This window comes from Oncorhynchus kisutch, linkage group LG2 (assembly GCF_002021735.2).
Source record: "Oncorhynchus kisutch isolate 150728-3 linkage group LG2, Okis_V2, whole genome shotgun sequence".
Classification (NCBI taxonomy): Eukaryota; Metazoa; Chordata; class Actinopteri; order Salmoniformes; family Salmonidae; genus Oncorhynchus; species Oncorhynchus kisutch.
In genome coordinates, this window is record NC_034175.2 from 12,596,742 (window position 1) to 12,615,989 (window position 19,248).

Genomic DNA, 19,248 nt, shown 5'->3' on the forward strand with positions numbered 1-19,248 from the left:
AAAACTATGAAATAACACATATGGAATCATGTAGTAACAAAAAGTGTTAAATATATTTTAGATTCTAGATTCTTCAAAGCTACCCTTTGCCTTGATGACAGCTTTGCACAATCTTGGTATTCTCTCAATCAGCTTCACGAGGTAGTCACCTGGAATGCATGTCAATTAACAGGTGTGCCTTCTTAAAAGTTCATTTGTGGAATTAATTAGATTCTTAATGCATTTGAGACAATCAGTTGTGTTGTGACAAGGTAGGCCAATCCAAGCAATTAGGCTGTCAACTGAATCAGAAATTCACAGGGTTCTGTGAAAAGTCATATTTTTGTAATAGAAAAACCACAAAATTGGATGTTCTAAGTCAATAACAATGCTTAAACCACATCATGAAACCCGTTTTAAGGTTTGGGAAAAATCGAATCATTTTTTATTTCTGAGTGTAGTTAGCCTTTAATTCAAGTGTGCAGGCACCTAGCACTGTTTGGCTAGCTTGTTTCTGTAGCACATGAGATGGAGTTTGCAAAACAAATGACCACTGGATTGATGCAAATAATCATGATATCATTCTGCCATTGGCTACTTTGTAGCTAGTTTTTAGGAAAGCCTTTCCATCTACCAGAAGACAGTTAGGCCTATCATTAGCATCGCTATATTTTCCCTGTTCCTTAATTGTTTGAAACCTGGACATTTTACTTCATATTATGAAGCAGGTCTTACCTTTCTTCCACCATAGAAACATGGAGGCAACCATTTTATAAAGACTTCCTCATATGCGTTCTGCTGTTCTGTGGTTTCTTTCAACTTTCTTTCATTGTCTAGCAGCCAAAGGCATTATCCTAGTCATATTAGAAACCCATCCCATGATAGATGCTGCATCTTTAGATCTCCCCTCTTTCTAAATATCTAATGGATATTTTCATTTCTGTCCATGTGCGCATTTAAGAAAGGTGTTTTCCTGCAAATTGTATTTAGGAACATTTGCGTGTAGGCCTTACTGCTGTGTGCACATTGCTGCGCCTAAAATATGAAGGCATAATAGTGTATTAACATTATAAGCGAAACATTCTGATCTGTTGGATCAGCTTTATTAATTGATAAGGCGTATCCCTCCATGACTTTGTACTGAAAAATAAGTGTGTATATGGTAATACAGCGTATACCCTCCACTACACCACTGCAGAGGATGGAGGAGAGAGGATGCAGGACTTGAGCAAACCAATTGCAAAAAGGCCAATGACTACAGTATGAAGGAAAATGCCAATGTCGATGGCCCTTTAAGAATTTACTAGACTAAAATAATATATTGAAGAAAAGTATAAAATATTTCATACATGATACCGAACGAATAATACTAATGAGTAGATAATAACCTAAGAGGTTTGAATGGAAAATGTATCCGTATCTAATAGATATAATTTCATAATTAGTCATTCGATTAGTAGACATTGTCAAACCAACCTTCTGTGATTCAGAGTGAGAACTAAAAAGGATTGCCGATGTAGTCGATCAACAGTGGGCCCACAGACAGATATTTCAGTGGATGCATAAATGTGAAGCATCCGGTTGGCGTTTCTACTCACTACCAAATGTAGTAGTGAGAGGAAGCCCACTGGCGCGCAGTGGGAGAAGATGGAACGAGATGTATTTTGGCCGATATTCTGCAAATCTTCTCATAAATTAAACATTTGCTCTCAATGCAGTTTTCTGTTCCAAAAACTAGAATATGTTATGAACAGAACTGATTAAGTATTGTAGACTTCGCACTTTGTTTTACAAAATCACGCTGTTTAGTAGGAGTGCAAAGGCGAATTGAGTTATTGCACACGTGCACTTCACAGAGTAGGCGTTTCCTGACGGAAATATGCCCAAATATATTAGGACGCGCCAATAGGATTTCGTTAACGCATGCTTGGCTCTGCCCGCCTCCTTGTTTGTTCTGCCCACTATGACTAATTTATTCCCATTGGAAACTACGAGCTGGGGTCTATCTCGGTTTTATAAACATCTTTGGTGGGCCCTTCTGCTTCGAGCACGCACACGTCTGTGCCCAATTGGATAACTTTGCTAGCTCATTGATGGACCATAGTATAAGAAAATGACAGATTACGCCGAGGAGCAGCGAAACGAGCTGGAAGCTATAGAGTCAATTTACCCGGACTCGTTTACAGGTGAGTTTTCTGCGAGTCTGTCTCGGTTGGTTTCCAGGCTGGAGAACGCTAGCTAGCTAACTCAGGTTAGCATTGTGGTGCCAATTTAGCTGGCTAGCTAGTTAGCAAGCCAACAACCCTCAACATTTAGGAGAAATTGTTTTAGCTAACGATCACATAATGAAACGCCCTCGATCACCACACTCAAAGTTAGTCAGTGCCACTGCACTGTTAGCTAGCTAAACAAACTCAACTGCACTGACAGTGCCACACATCTTACCATTCAGGCTCTCCAGTAGGTGAGTTGATCATAGTTAACATCTTCCACTTTTCAATAGTGAAATAATTTTAGAGCAACGGGATCCACTTTCTGTTCGAACTGTTTGCTTTTCATTCATTTGCATAACAATGATGTGACTGCTGTGCTGACTTTAATATTTGTTTTGGCCCTCCTGTAGTGCTATCAGAGGTGCCCACCAGCTTCACCATCACTGTGACTTCAGACGCAGGGGAAAACGATGAAAGTAAGCAGTAACCTAACCTATCATTCTCCTGCCCGAGTCTTGTGTAGATCTGTTGGGCTACACTAGCCTGGTCCCATATGACAAGTCAGTCGAGTTGGCTAATTAAAGCATTTACGTATCTGGGACCTGGCTAGGGTTTTACTACATTTATTGTTTGTTTATTTGTTAACCTAATGCCTCTGTGTTATTGTAGCGATTGAAGTGACGCTACAGTTCACCTATGTGGAGAAATATCCTGATGAGGTGCCGCTGTGGGAGATATACTCCCAGGAGAACCTGGAGGATTCAGACGCAGAGGGCATCCTCACCTTACTGCAGCAGCAGGTCTGTTACACACATGTGCACACACACTCACTCATAGGGCTGTTACGGTGACCGTATTACCGCCACACCGAGTCATGGTGGCAGTCAAATTCCATGTGACCGTTTAGTCACTGTAATTAGGCTTCTCCAAGCTCTGATGCTGCTCATGGTCATTAGTAGCCTATCAAACTTGATAACTGCCTTGTACTCTGCACTCTATTGTCCCTCAAGTCACTCTGACATCAATGCAAATGTAATCGGAAATCAAATCAAACACTTCATGAGACCCCATGAGCTCATGTTGCGCAACATTTCTATAGGCTATGCAATTGCATGAGAAAACAGAGTGATGGCCTCTTAAATAGAGGATCCCATCAGCTTTCTATAGGCTAGGCCTACTATATTTATTTCTCAACCTTCCTAATATTAAGCACATTGCTTCTCTTTAAAACAGGAGTATAGTCTACCTGGGTGGCATGAAAATGAACCACGGGAAAAGCGTCCCCATTTGCTATTTAAGTGCATAGGTTACATATATTTTTCCCGCTGCCCCTGTTTCGAGACAGGTGCATAATTCCAAATCAAAACAAATTTCACATATATTATTTAGTATATGTAAACACTAGATTAAATCAAGAATAGTGTGATGGGTGACAATATTAGCCTATCACTTGTGAATGATATCTCATCACTTGTGAATGATATCTCATCACTTGTGAATGATATCTCATCACTTGTGAATGATATCTCATCACTTGTGAATGATATCTCATCACTTGTGAATGATATCTCATCACTTGTGAATGATATCTCATCACTTGTGAATGATATCTCATCACTTGTGAATGATATCTCATCACTTGTGAATGATATCTCATCACTTGTGAATGATATCTCATCACTTGTGAATGATATCTCATCACTTGTGAATGATATCTCATCACTTGTGAATGATATCTCATCACTTGTGAATGATATCTCATCACTTGTGAATGATATCTCATCACTTGTGAATGATATCTCATCACTTGTGAATGATATCTCATCACTTGTGAATGATATCTCATCACTTGTGAATGATATCTCATCACTTGTGAATGATATCTCATCACTTGTGAATGATATCTCATCACTTGTGAATGATATCTCATCACTTGTGAATGATATCTCATCACTTGTGAATGATATCTCATCACTTGTGAATGATATCTCATCACTTGTGAATGATATCTCATCACTTGTGAATGATATCTCATCACTTGTGAATGATATCTCATCACTTGTGAATGATATCTCATCACTTGTGAATGATATCTCATCACTTGTGAATGATATCTCATCACTTGTGAATGATATCTCATCACTTGTGAATGATATCTCATCACTTGTGAATGATATCTCATCACTTGTGAATGATATCTCATCACTTGTGAATGATATCTCATCACTTGTGAATGATATCTCATCACTTGTGAATGATATCTCATCACTTGTGAATGATATCTCATCACTTGTGAATGATATCTCATCACTTGTGAATGATATCTCATCACTTGTGAATGATATCTCATCACTTGTGAATGATATCTCATCACTTGTGAATGATATCTCATCACTTGTGAATGATATCTCATCACTTGTGAATGATATCTCATCACTTGTGAATGATATCTCATCACTTGTGAATGATATCTCATCACTTGTGAATGATATCTCATCACTTGTGAATGATATCTCATCACTTGTGAATGATATCTCATCACTTGTGAATGATATCTCATCACTTGTGAATGATATCTCATCACTTGTGAATGATGTTTTACATGCCCGTAACCCATTGTGCTATTTTATTTAACTTATTTTGTACATAATGTTGCTGCTACTGTCTCTTATGTCCGAAAAAATAACTTCTGGACATCAGAACTGGGATTACCCACCATGAACAGGAAGAAGCTTTTTCCTTTTAAGGAGTCCGACGAGAAAGATCTACTACTCTCCCGGAATAGACCCAGATCCCAGACATTTGTGTGAAGAAAAGACAGAGGAAAAGGGGATGCAGATCGGGCTGCCTTTTGGGAATCTGTAGGCAAGCGAGTAAACTGACATGCAATCATTTGGAAATAAAATTGATAACTTACGATTATCCGTGACATTAAGAACTGTAATATCATATGTTTCACTGAGTCGTGGCTGAACAACGACACGGATAATATAGAGCTGGAGGGATTTTCAATGCACTGGCAGACCAGAGAAGCTACGTCTGGTAAGACGAGGGGTGGGAGTCTTTTTGTCAATAACAGCTGGTGCGCGATGTCTAATATTAAAGAAGTCTCGAGGTATTGCTCGCCTGAGGTAGAGTACCTTATGATAAGCTGTAAACCACACTATCTAGCCTCTGCCATGGAATTCTTAGCAAATGCTAAATGAACTAGTGTAGCCCACAGCCAGATCAGGGCCTAACATAAGGACAATGCAGGATATGCTATTCTGTTCTTCTGAAATAGACTACATTTTCTTCATGTCATGTTTCTTTAGACCTGTCTAAAAATGAATGGATTTATTGTGATGGTGAAGGCTATAATACATGGATTTATTATACTTTTAAAAATGTAGTTCTGAAGGTCTGCATCAGTGGATTGTAGGCTGTGTGTGGAAGACAGGAGATGCTAAATATGTTAATTAACGGTCAATTACCGTGAGTGAGGCCGGCAGTTATTTGCTTTACAATCACCGGCTGACAGCCCAACTTACTCTCGCACAGTCTGTCTGTTCCACCATCCTCGCCTTACTGCAGCTCTGTATATTTGTTTGTCCGTCTGTCTCTCTCCGTCTGTCTCTCTCCGTCTGTCTCTCTCCGTCTGTCTATTCCACCTTAGTCCGCAATGAAAGAGCTTACATCTGTGTTTTTATTTTTCTAGGCTGAGGAAAACCTAGGAATGGTGATGATATTCACCCTAGTTACAGCAGTTCAGGACAAACTGAATGAATTAGTCGACGAGATAAAAAACAGAAGAGAGGAAGAGAAGAGGCGAAAAGAGGAGGCAGCGGAGGAGGCTGAGAAGGTGCTCTTCCAAGGAACAGTGGTCACCATCGAGAACTTCCTGTCATGGAAAGCCAAGTTTGAGCTGGAGATGGCTGAGTTGAGGAGGAAACGGCAGAAAGAGGAGGAGCAGCAGCAGGCTGGGAAGATTAAACTCACAGGTATGTCTATACCACCCCCAAACCCCTCTTCATCCACAACCATCTGGATTAGTGTTGAATAATGGGAACCTGGTTACTGAGACTTACTGGGACCACTCCCTTTTCCCAGGATAAATAACTGAGACACTGGTACATTATTTTAAATTATTTCTATGAACAGCTTGGCGTGAAATGGAACTATTAAGTGATATGCGAAGTCTAAATCCGTCTTCTCTATGGCCTCTGTATGATAACTTCTCAGTGTTCAGGGTGGGGACAGACAACCCATCTCCGTATGGAGTGCAGTTCACAGTGCATGTAGACCTATCATCTCATCATGGTACATTTTCTTCTAGTGATAGGTAGGCCTACATTTGCTGCAGCATAGTCTATGCTACAGTAATATAAAGACCTAGGTCTAATTTACCCATCAACATCTGGCTTTCAGGGGTCACGCTATCTTTATTTTTTCTTTCAGCTGCTGTTTTAAAACAGCCTATCGCTTGAATATCATTGTACTCTCTTGCAGTCTTTCTCATCTTGAACTCCATTTAAATTGCAAAATCCAAAATAGATGTCCTAGCCTACCCTTTTCTGGTCATAAATTCAACGCAGTATTAGCCTTATATTTAGCTAATTTAATGATGGGTTATGCATAATAATCTTCTAACTTAACCTCTGTGTCTTGCGCAATAAGCATGCATCGGTCCGCCCCTGGCCTCTCTCCTTTCCCATGCGGGAAAAGCTAGACATGATTTTTCGTAGCATTTCTTATACCAATAAACTATTCGGAGACGTAAGCTCTTTTTTGCTGAAAGTTGAATACAGCAGCCAATCAGACCATAACCATTCAATCTTCGTGAAGAGAAGTGAAAGCCTTCTGCATCTAATTCTAGTCCTGTATTATTCAAGGATGTCTTCAGAATGATAACTTATTTAACTGTTGATTCATTCCTTCCTCGCTTTCAACAATAGAGAAAGAGGTAGGTTATCATTTGGGGAAATATTATGAAACGGTGTGTGTATATATATGTATGTGTCAGCCTACTAATTATACAAACGGACCCTATTATATTTCAATCAAATTTTGCAGGCCACGTGCTGCTCATTAAATGTATTTTAATGTATGGCTCATCAAGCTCAGGTAGCATCAGGCTTTAATTTTCAATCAAAGCTCTAAACAAATCCTCTAAACAAATCCTCTAAACAAATCCTCTAAACAAATCCTCTAAACAAATCCTCTAAACAAATCCTCTAAACAAATCCTCTAAACAAATCCTCTAAACAAATCCTCTAAACAAATCCTCTAAACAAATCCTCTAAACAAATCCTCTAAACAAATCCAGACGGGCCTATTTATATGCTTTTTGATGTTTTTGAATGGCACTTATGGTTTTGGCGGGAAAATACCGGGTTACTGGAAGAAAAGTGATTCATTCTAGGGATAGAACATTTGTAAAATACCAGGAAAATATTCAACCCTAATATGGATGCTACATCTCTGCCAACATGTACAGTCCGAACCTAAACCAAAGTTTTTCTTTTTATTTAACCAGAATAAGTCCATTGAGTCTTTTGCCAGGGAGACCTGGCCAAGAAAAAGGCAGCAGTCAATACAACATTACAAAATGTAAAACACGATCCGGCCTACAGGAAACATTTACACTCCTGAACATAGTTAATCACATGCCTCTAGTGCACAGTAGGAAACGGTAGTCTTAACTTGGTAATGACCCTGGGGACTTTAGGTAGCAAACACCTTGAAGACCATGTCTGGTAACTGCTAGTGGTGAAGGAGAGCATGCTACAGAGGTAGAGTGAGTTTGCCCAGAAGGACTTCATATGAACACATACCAATGTAGCTGTCAGTGCATGTAAAGCGAGGTATCAAATGGTGGGCTGGACAAGGTTCAGTGGTTGAAGGTCTTGACATTTGTACATTAACACTTTTTTTTCCTTCTCTCTACCAGGAAAAAAGCTATTTGAGACCGATCACAATCTTGACACATCAGATATACAGTTCCTGGAAGATTGTAAGTATAGCGGAGTGATACAACTGTAGTGTGTGCACTAAAGAAGTATGGAGATTAGCGAGGGGATCTGTAAAAGGTTGTACAATAACTTTGCTCTTCCCTCCCTTTCAGCTGGAAACAGTGTTGAAGTGGACGAGTCCCTCTTCCAGGACCTTGAGGAACTCGACCTGGATGAAGACGACCCTGACTTTGACCCTCTGGCACTGGGCAGTGATGAGGACTGAACGAGGAAGAAGGCAGACCTGTTTTCAAATACTATTTAAAATACTTTGAGCATTTGCTCTAGCCTGCCTGGAGTGCCAGATCGGTGGGGATTGCAGTGTTGTGACTATTTTATTGGTTCCATTGCGCCTGGGAAGCACAATCAAACCCAGAAGAAAGCATTTGAAATGATTTCAAATAGTATTTGAAACCAGGTCCGGTCCCAAATCATCTTTATTGCAGTCACATTGTGCTGCACAGATTCAGATCCCTCAACGCCTGGAGAAGTGTTTTGCATCTCAGGAATGACATCAATTTGATATAGAATTCTTCTGAGATGCGCAGCACGACTGTAATATTTACGACTTTGAATGCAACCGATACTAACAGGAGGGGATCATCACAGGAAGGGAAGTCACTGTATGTAACCAAGCCCAGAGAAGAAAGACATCCAATAACACCCACATTTATGTTCTAAACATGAACTATAACTCCAGTTGGCTGTAAACACAATCACCTCAAGGCATTTATACACCCTGGTCAATTAATTGATTTATACCCTGATGCCATTAAAGATGCACTATGCAGAAATCTCCGCCATTTCCTGGTCGCAAAAATTCTAGTTTGCTTAATTTCAGTTTGTAACAAAACAAGCAAGTATAGTGTAGAGAATCATTCTACCATCTAAACTGCTGTGAAATGTCTCTTCCATAAACTGGTGTACAAAACTGAAAAATGCAATAATTAAACTTAAAACAGGAAGCATAGAAATAGCACAGATCTACTGCTTCATAGACTTGCTTTCAATAAGAATGAAAGATCTATAATTTGCATTTCTATGAATTGTGTTGAGTACTTTTCTTGGATGTGGGGGACTAAAGACTTTGCATTGTCATCACTTCATTTAGATAATAGGGAATAAGTGCTTGTCGGCTTGGATTTCACAAGACAGTTGTAAAATGGCCCACAGAGGGCAGCAGCACATTGTTACAGAAAACCTTCACTGTTTCCTTATTCAATCACATACAGCTAAAATGAGTCAAGACAATTGCTTTTTTTAATGTATTTTAATTCTTTAAACATTTAATACTTTTTTATACACATTCAAAACTGACTGAAACCATGTGGATACAGCGCATGAGAAGTTACTGTACACTTGCCAAACTATTTTTCCCTCCAAATAGAAAATGTACATTGTTTTATAGATACATTTTGGATTGATAGCTACTACAGTGAACCAAAATATAAATGCAACAATTTTAAATATTTTACTGAGTTACAGTTCATATAAGGAAATCAGTCAATTGAAAAATTAATTGGGCCTAATCTATTGATTTGCATGACTGGGAATACTGATATGCATCTGTTGGTCACATACCTTCAAAAGAAAAGGTAGCGGCGTGGATCAGAAAACCAGTCAGTATCTGGTATGATCACCATTTACCTCATGGAGAGCAACAGCTCCTTCGCATAGAGTTGATCAAGCTGTTGAAATGTTGTCCCACTCCTTTTCAATAGCTGTGAAAAGTTGCTGGATATTGGCAGGAACTGGAACACGCTGTCATACGTTGATCCAGAGCTTCCCAAACCTGCTCAATGGGTGACATGTCTGGTGAGTATGCAGGCCATGGAAGAACTGGGACATTTTCAGCTTCCAGGAATTGTGAACATCCTTGCAACATGGGGCTGTGCATTACCATTCTGAAACATGAGGTGATGGTGGCGGATGAATGGCAATGGGCCTCAGGATCTCGTAATGGTATCTGCGTTAAAATTGCCATCGATAAAAATGTAATTGTGTTTGTTGGCCGAAGCTTATGCCTGCCCATACCATAACCCCGCCATGGGGCATTCTGTTCACAACGTTGACAAACCCCACACAACGCAATAGTCTGCCCGGTACTTTTGAAACCGGGATTAATTTGTGACGAGCATACTTCTCCAGTGTGCCAGTGGCCATCAAAGGTGAGCATTTGCCCACTGAAGTTGGTTATGACGCCAAACTGCAGTCAGGTCCAAGACACTGGTTGGGACAACGAGCACACAGATGAGCTTCCCTGATACGGTTTCTGACAGTTTGTGCAGAAATTCTTTGGTTGTGTAAACACAGTTTTATCAGCTGTCCAGGTGGCTGGTCTCAGACCATCCCACAGGTGAAGAAGCCAGATGTGGAGGTCCTGGGCTGGCATGGTTACACGTGGTCTGAAGTGAGGTCAGTTGAACGTACTACCAAATTCTCTAAAACGGGGGGGGGGGGGGGGGGGGCTTATGGTAGAGAAATTACCATTCAACACCTCTGGTGGACATTCCTGCAGTCAGCATGTCAATTGCACACCCTCAATTTGAGACCGGTGGATAGATTATTTTGACAAAGGAAAAATGCTCACCAACAGGGATGTAAGCACGTGTACAAAATTTGAGAGAAATAAGCTTTTTGTGCCTATGGAACATTTCTGGGATCGTTTATTTCAACTCAACTCTTATTTTCCACCATAATTTGCAAAAAAATAACAAAAAAATCCTACAATGTGATTTTCAGGATTTTTTTCTTCTCATTTTGTCTGTCATTGTTGAAGTGTACCTATGATGAAAATTACAGGCCTCATCTTTTTAAGTGAGAGAACTTGCACAATTGGTGGCTGACTAAATACTTTTTTGCCCCACTGTAGGTGACCCCCAAAAAATACGTAGGGGGCCCGCCCAAGGATTTAAAAAATCCCTGAAAGACGTGACTATGATGTCATCACGTGGCACTATTGACGTCATTTATGTCCCACACAAAGGAGAGGGGCAGGTCCCACATCTTCTCCTGGAAGGCACTGTCAAATCTCTCGTTCTGTGCAACAGTGAAATGGTTCTTCCAGTCCCCAATGGTCCCTGTCAAGAGTGTGGATGGAAATCAGTCAATAATATAAAAGAGTATTAAATGGCAATTCCACCACTTTTCAACATCTCCAGCACAATACCAGTGTATGTACATATGTGAAAATGGCACATTTCTACATTTCGTATAAAAACATCTAAGGTTAAAAAGTTCTACCCGATAACATCCAACACTGAGATTCGCGGTGAGCAAGGGAGCAAGAAAATACCCTCCCTCTGGCTAGAAACTTGTTGTAAATCAGTTTCTTACTTTTAATTCTACCCTGTGATGTGACAGATTTTTTTTTAAACAATAGGACAGTAGCTTTTTAACGTGCCGTTTTCACATATGTAGTAGAGATAATTAATATGAGGTTGAAAAGTGGCGGAATTGCCCTTTAAGATAAATTATCAATTTAAATTGTCCTTTAGATTTGCACAAATTATAATCCAGATGGTTGTATATCTATCGGAACATTGGTTCAGTGTAAATGTGTGGGGGCCAGGTGTGACAAGTATAGTACTGTAAGCCCTTTGTGATTGCTCTTAATAATATGCAGCTTGTGCAATGGTCTCTCTGAATCACACAACAAAAAAATCCTCATACCAAAGTGTATTGATAAGGACACAGGCGACCATTCTGTTATCACGTTATATTATGACTTAGAAGGTGTGACGTGCATACCTTTCCTCATAAATGTGCCCTTGTTGTGGTCAAGCAGAGAGTCGGGCACCGTCTTGTAGTTAGCCTGCGGGTTCTGTTTCATGGTTCTAAAGGTGCTGTGTTCCACCACACTGGCCATCTGCTCCTCTGTCAAATCCTTCCCTAGAAACCTGCACATCCTCTCCACCATGGAGCGCAGGTCCTGCAACACACACACCGTTCATGCTTTGAGACTCATGTAAACTCACAAGCCAACTCCGAGTACAGGACAGGATGGACAAGTAGATGGACAGGTAGGTTTCGCCACTGTTGGTACCTTGATCATCTCTTCATATGTGATGTACAGGAAGTTCATGTTGTCTCTATTAGCGTACCACGTCTTGATGTGCTCAAACCAACAGTTCCCAAAAACTGCAACACACACAGCAAAGACTCAAATGGATGCTTCATACCCAGCCTACCACCATGAAAGCACAGCTGAACCTAAGGATACTACAGGCAAAAGTGTTTAGAAAGCTTTCGACAACATTAATTTCAAAATAATCACAATTAAAGCGTTGTTGGCTAGTGCCAACTCCCCATAGAAAACATACTTGGCTTTGAACATCATGTACAAAATGCATAGTCCTTAAACAGGACCAACGGCTCACATTCTTCTTACCTTTCCCTTCCATGAATTTCTCAAAGAAATCATTGAAGTCCTTCGGTGTCTCCAGCATGGCTGCATATTTGTGGAAGTGGTAATAGGACACGAGAACATCCTTAGGGTTTCTGGCCACATAGATCACCTTAGGGAAGCAAGGTCATACTGCATATCAATAGATTGACTATTAAAAAACAACTAGATCAATATCAGTAGTAATACTTTAATGAAAGTAATCCAGAAGGTAATGATTTATAGTGATAGACTTCGGGTAACACTTAAAGCCTGCAGGTATTATGCATTCTAAGACTTATAATCAGCATGTATACTGACCATTGAGTATTTTGATACATAGAGATATAATATATTAAAATCCTTAAAGCATTATAAAGGCTCATACATAACAAGTAATAAAGCATTATACCTGCAGGCTAACACCAATACCAAAGTGCTAATTATGCTAAGTGCTAATACCACAGAATAATACTCAAGTGTTACCAAAATGAGCCTTGCATTCCACTGACCTTTCCCCTCTTTTGTCTGACGGCGAGCGGCATGAACTTGTACTGGAGGTGGGTGACCCGTAGCCTGGGGGAAGGGGTGGCGTTAAACTTCTTCTCACTGCCAATCAGCTCGATCCATGGGACGCGCCGCGCGTTGAGATGCTCTGTGTTTGGAGTGACGTCACCTTTGGCTTCTATCAGAGTCAGAATCTGCTGCATCCAGATCGTCCCTGTCAGTCACAGCAGAGTGGACACTACAGGTCACCCAGAGGTCATTTCAATTCAATTTAAACATGAATTGTCCGTGCAGGGACAATATGGCAAGTCAGTCCTACCATAGAACGTACAATACTGGATAGCTTAGCCCTTTCACCTCACTACCTTGATTTGATAACAGCCACACACTGTTTAACTGACAATTCAGGGGTTATTTTGATGGGGGAAAATGTAGTAAACTTTTGTTTCTCAGGGATTCTACACTACATGACCAAAAGTATGTGGACACCTGCTCGTCAAACATCTCATTCCATAATCATGGGGCATTCATTTGGAGTTGGTCCCCTTTTGCTGCTATAACAGCCTCCACTCTTCTGGGAAGGCGTTTCACTAGATGTTGGAACATTGCTGCGGGGACTTGCATTCATTCAGCCACAAGAGCCTTAGTGAGGTTGGGCACTGATGTTGGTCGATTAGTACTGGCTTGCAGTTGGCGTTCCGATTCATCCCAAAGGTATTCGTTGAGGTCAGGGCTCTGTGCAGGCCAGTTAAGTTCTTCCACACCGATCTCGTCAAACCATTTCTGTATGGACCTCGCTTTTTTCACAGGTGCATTGTCATGCTGAAACAGGAAAGGGCCTTCCCCAAACTGTTGCCACAAAGTTGGAAGCACAGAATTGTCTATCAAATCGAATCAAATGTATTTATATAGCCCTTCGTACATCAGCTGATATCTCAAAGTGCTGTACAGAAACCCAGCCTAAAACCCCAAACAGCAAGCAACGCAGGTGTAGAAGCACGGTGGCTCTGAAAAACTCCCTAGAAAGGCCAAAACCTAGGAAGAAACCTAGAGAGGAACCAGTCCTCTTCTGGCTGTGCCGGGTGGAGATTATAACAGAACATGGCCAAGATGTTCAAATGTTCATAAATGACCAGCATGGTCCAATAATAATAAGGCAGAACAGTTGAAACTGGAGCAGCAGCACAGCCAGGTGGACTGGGGACAGCAAGGAGTCATCATGTCAGGTAGTCCTGAGGCATGGTTCTAGGGCTCAGGTCCTCCGAGAGAGAGAAAGAAAGAGAGAAAGAGAGAATTAGAGAGAGCACACTTAAATTCACACTGGACACCGAATAGGACAGGAGAAGTACTCCAGGTATAACAAACTGACCCTAGCCCCCCGACACACTGCAGCATAAATACTGGAGGCTGAGACAGGAGGGGTCAGGAGACACTGTGGCCCCATCCGAGGATACCCCCGGACAGGGTCAAACAGGAAGGATATAACCCCAATGTCTACAAATGTTATTATATGCTGTAGCGTTAATATTTCCTTTCACTGGAACTAAGGAGCCTGGCCCAAACCATGAAAAACAGCCCAATACCATTATTCCTCATCCACCAAACTTTACAGTTGGCACTATGTATTAGGGCAGATAGTGGTCTCCTGGCATCCGCCATACCCAGATTTGTCCGTCAGACTGCCAGATGGTGAAGCCTGATTCATTAAATAAAAGAAAGTGTTTCCACTAATCCAGAGTCCAATGGCGGCGAGCTTTACACCACTCAAGCCGACGCTTGGCATTGCGCATGGTGATTTTAGGCTTGTGTGCCACTACTCGGCCATGGAAACCCATTTCATGTCGCTCCTGACGAACAGTTTTTGTGCCGATGTTGCTTCCAGAGGCAGTTTGGGACTCGGTAGTGACTGTTGCAAACGAGGACAGACGATTTGTACGTGCTACGTGCTTCAGCACCCGGCGGCCCCGTTCTGTGAGCTTGTGTGACCTACTTCTTTGCAGCTGAGCCGTTGTTTCTCCCAGACGTTTCCACTTCACAATAGCAGCACCAGAAACTCTAGCAGGGCAGACATTTGACAAACTGACTTGTTGGAAAGGTGTCATCCTATGACGGTACCACATTGAAAGTCACTGAGCTCCTCAGTAAGGCCATTCTACTGCCAATGTTTGTCTATGACGGTTGCATGGCTGTGTGCTCTGTTTTATATACCTGTCAGCAACGGGTGTGGTTGAAATAGCCAAATCCACTAATTTGAAGGGGTGTCCAAATACTTGTATAGTGTATAGTGTATTTGAATGTGGACATTGCCTACCGTCACTGTGCTACTCCTGCACTGATATGGTGCTTATGGGACATGGTGCCTGTTACACTTTAATCTAGCCTGGTTAAACCATTGTTTTCAGCCAAGGGGAGAATAACTGGGCATGCAGCATTCCACTTAATATAAGGATGCAGGCAAGGTTCTGCGCAGGGAGATAAGCGAAAAATACTATTTTGGGGGGTTTAAAAACTAGGACATTTCTTTCACTTATCTGGGCTGCTGGACTGATATAGGTCGAGAACAGAGCCCACTAACAGATAAGCAAAGTAAACTCACTGAACGAGATCTACTCAGTTGAGCTGATAAACTGTGTTAGAGGACCTTATAGGAAGAGATGAAAAGAGCTATGCAGGCATGTTTTAAAGGCAGTAAACTGCTTTAAAAGCGGTAATCTGGGTATTCTAGGTAAGTAAATCCGTGCTGTCTCCAGTACTCACCTGACTTGGGATAAGTGACAACGAATATGTCGGAGTCTCGGATCTCCCAGTTCTGGATCTGGTCGACCTCGTCGGGAGAGTGGAGCCCATTGATCAGGTTGAAGTTCCGGTGAGGAACCAGCATATAGTCCAGAACCTGGGGATCAGTGGAATCCAAATGATCTGAGAAGACAAGACATAATCAAAGGCCCACTCATTCAAACAATCTGGATCTGTGTAAACATTAACACACAACAGGGAATAACCATTCACCTCCAGTCATGTGAGAAGGCACGAGGCCGAAGTCCTACTCATCTAAAGTTGAAACACTGTGCTTGATTAGACTAAAATCTGAAATAAACACCCCAAAAGCCCAGTAAATAAAGTTGTTATTCCAAACAAATGTTTATATAGCTATCAGATCACAGGGAGTCTGGAGGAAGTCAAGTGGAAATGTTTAAAGGGGAAATCTGGGATTGGAAAAACAACTGGTAAACAGCTGAGTGTTGGGGCTGGAGAAATGTAAACAAACAGAGCCATGGATGCAAGGACTGACCATTAATGATAATTATGAAACCATAAGGTTTGTTTAAAATAACATTGTTTACAAACAAGATTCTATTTTGGGTTCTGGTGGGGTAAAACAGTTGACCTAAACTCATGAGGCATTTAAAAGGTGTATTCTTCATGAAGGAACTGCTACATGCCATTAACTCAAAAGTCCTAAAATGTATGTAACAATCCCAGCTTGCCCCTTTAACAAAAAGGAGACATTGAATAACTCTCAAGTACCTATCAACAAAGCCTGGGCACAACAAAAAGTATTCCTATGAAGGACTAGCAAATATTGCAGTAAATATAAATAGTGGGTTTGCTGTGCAACAATGCATTTCTATCTGTAAATCCTAGAGGGGCAGAGAGCATGTTGTTCTGTTCACAGGCTGGTCTGAATCACAAACAAAAAAAGTAGCCTAGTTTGTGTCCATCAAGCTCAAGCATTGTCCACCATTCATGGTCCTCTATAATCCTTTCGATGCTTAAAGGGTGAGACAGATCTTGCATGCAACAGTGCATAATATATATGCCTGTATACAGTAATACACTTCAGATATGCAAACATGTCTCACAAGAGGTTACAAATATGAATACAACAACAAATAATTACACACCTATGTATTACACATAGAACACAAAAATAATGACTTTCTAACTATGCCACTCAGATTCTGGTATAACATTCAAGTAACATGGTAAAATGCCAATACAAGGGTAGGCACTGTATTCTGCAATAGGCAATATAGCAACCTATTTGAACTACAACTATAACTCCACGCACTGCACAGAGCGCGCAGTATTCCCTACCTGTCTTTGTACGGGTGGAAGTTGTCATTGTATGCCAATGTCACAAAATCCACAATCGCGGTAGGCTACTATGAAATCACTGGACCCGGGGAGTTTCTTGCAGTCAATTCACAACTGTTCTCAAAAATAAGGGTTTATGATGGATAGCGGGCAGCTCTGTGTGCAATGCGCCCCCGAGTATTCCCTACTGCCCCAATAGAAGACACGCTGAAGACAAACACATGTTTCCGCGTTTTTTAATTTTATTCACGTTGTGCTAGAGGACTACTGATGGTTTATACAATTTAAGCGCGTTCGCAGCATTAGGGAATTTTTGTAACCTTGTCCACAGGACCACGCTGCGCGGGCGCACGTCAGATTGATTTGCGCTTTTTAAACACAGCGTTTCAGAGTCCATATAATGTGGCATATTTTACATCCCTCATGACCGATGAGAAACGGGAGAACGATTTTGATTAAGCTACAGAGGAAATCCGGTATTAACTAGTTTGTTTTACTGAGAAAATTAACTGAGAAACATTTTTGTGGGGCCAAATTCATTATTGTTTTGTCAACATGTTGTTTGTTGCATCATGTAGTCCCGCCCTATGCAACTCTAGGTCTAATTACAATTTACTCAATCGGTTAGGTTTATCAATTAATTCCAGTTAATAATTTTGGATTGAAAAAGTCTAGGTAGTCTAGTCAGTTCAAGTTTCAATATAAACCACATTTGATCCAATTCACATTTTCTCACAAATTGATGATAAATACACAACGTTACCGCTTCCTTTACCCTGGTCAGAAAGACCGCGCATAATAAGGCTAGATTATGCAGCTGCAGCCATTAGTAGCCTACAGTTGATCATACTGAAGAAGAAAAAATGGTTTCCATGCAATACAACATGTCAGATCGCTAATGTTTAAGTGTATATGCTGATACATTTATGGAAGAGTTTTGGCTTGTCTAGTGTGATGTGTTATCAGGTTTGCTAAATAAATACCAGAGGAAGTGGAGACTGCCGTAAGCTTTATGCGGTTGTGTCCAGCCCGCGTGACCTGCGATTTCTGTGAATGTGATTGGTTAAGGCATGCAAAGAGCCTGTAGCAGCACTCCAGCGTGAAGGATAGAGAACTTGTCGAGTTGACAAATCACGAGGCAAATCAGTCTAAAATACAGTACTTTCCCCCTCTTTTTAACGTTTTGCGTTGATATATTTGATTAAACTTAATCAAAAATGGTGATTGAAAAGTGTTGTGGTAAATGCCATCTCTCCACGTGTTCTGGCTGCCCGGCCATGCATGGACCCTAATACTGCTGATGGACTCATATTTTGTTAGAGGACAATAAACCATAAAAATAACCTTTCACCAGTTTGTGCAATTTCTCTAATATGACAGTACTATATGTCCAATACATTCAATACATATTTATTTTCAGTAGAACTGATAAGGACATGCAAAGTCGCAATCCACACAACTGTCAGTTATCAGTGAGCTGTCACATTGCTGAGAGGGCATGGACAGGATTCAGGACAGAGGCTTGGAGGAAAGAATGTACCAGAGAAGTTCCTTCAACCAACCCACAGACTGCGGTCCTACCAGTTCAATAGTAATTAGAGCATTCCAGTCGGTGGCCTGGGAATAATATGTATTACAGAATGTCCTTTTCACAAGCAACTTAAAAAATAAATATCTGTCCTATTCTCACAGTAGTGATCGTGTGGCCAGGTGACTTTCCAGGAGGGTGTGAGTGAGGGTGTGTGTCTTCTGTGTTTGTGAGAGAGTATATGTGTGTGTATCTGTTTCACTGAAGCCGCACGTACCCAGAGGGCCCTGGCCCCTAGATACTGCAAGAAGATAAAAGCTGCGGAATGTTCCTCCTCAATTGGAACAGGACAGAAGGTTAAAGTGTGACTCAACACTAAATCATCAGTGGTCTCTATGTCTCCCCATGTAACCAGACTCATGTTTGAGAAAGGGGAGAACTACTTGGTCTTGTTTTCTGATTTGACAATACATGAGGCGCTGGTCTATTCCTACTTCTAGTGAAAGAGTGTGGGGCAAAGATTCACCAGGCGTCACTCCATGGATGCAC

The 19,248-nt window shown here is 41.1% G+C and overlaps 2 protein-coding genes across 2 annotated transcripts; one reads left to right on the forward strand and one right to left on the reverse strand.

The window, feature by feature from the left end:
- The first annotated feature begins 1,605 nt into the window (after nt 1-1,605).
- Nucleotides 1,606-9,224, forward strand: LOC109907663 (RWD domain-containing protein 1). The gene is made up of 6 exons (XM_020505764.2): nt 1,606-2,165; nt 2,603-2,668; nt 2,862-2,992; nt 5,890-6,172; nt 8,122-8,184; nt 8,296-9,224. The coding sequence occupies exons 1-6, from the start codon at nt 2,093-2,095 to the stop codon at nt 8,406-8,408; spliced, it is 729 nt and encodes a 242-aa protein (XP_020361353.2). The 5' UTR covers nt 1,606-2,092; the 3' UTR covers nt 8,409-9,224.
- Nucleotides 9,225-9,558: 334 nt separating this feature from the next.
- On the reverse strand, nt 9,559-17,481 carry LOC109901734 (amine sulfotransferase-like). Its single transcript, XM_031787560.1, has 7 exons — nt 17,172-17,481; nt 15,831-15,992; nt 13,079-13,287; nt 12,573-12,699; nt 12,228-12,322; nt 11,933-12,113; nt 9,559-11,262 (listed from the first exon to the last, which is right to left on the reverse strand). Exons 1-7 carry the CDS (start codon nt 17,197-17,199, stop codon nt 11,129-11,131), a joined length of 936 nt encoding a protein of 311 aa, XP_031643420.1. The 5' UTR covers nt 17,200-17,481; the 3' UTR covers nt 9,559-11,128.
- Nucleotides 17,482-19,248: the final 1,767 nt, after the last annotated feature.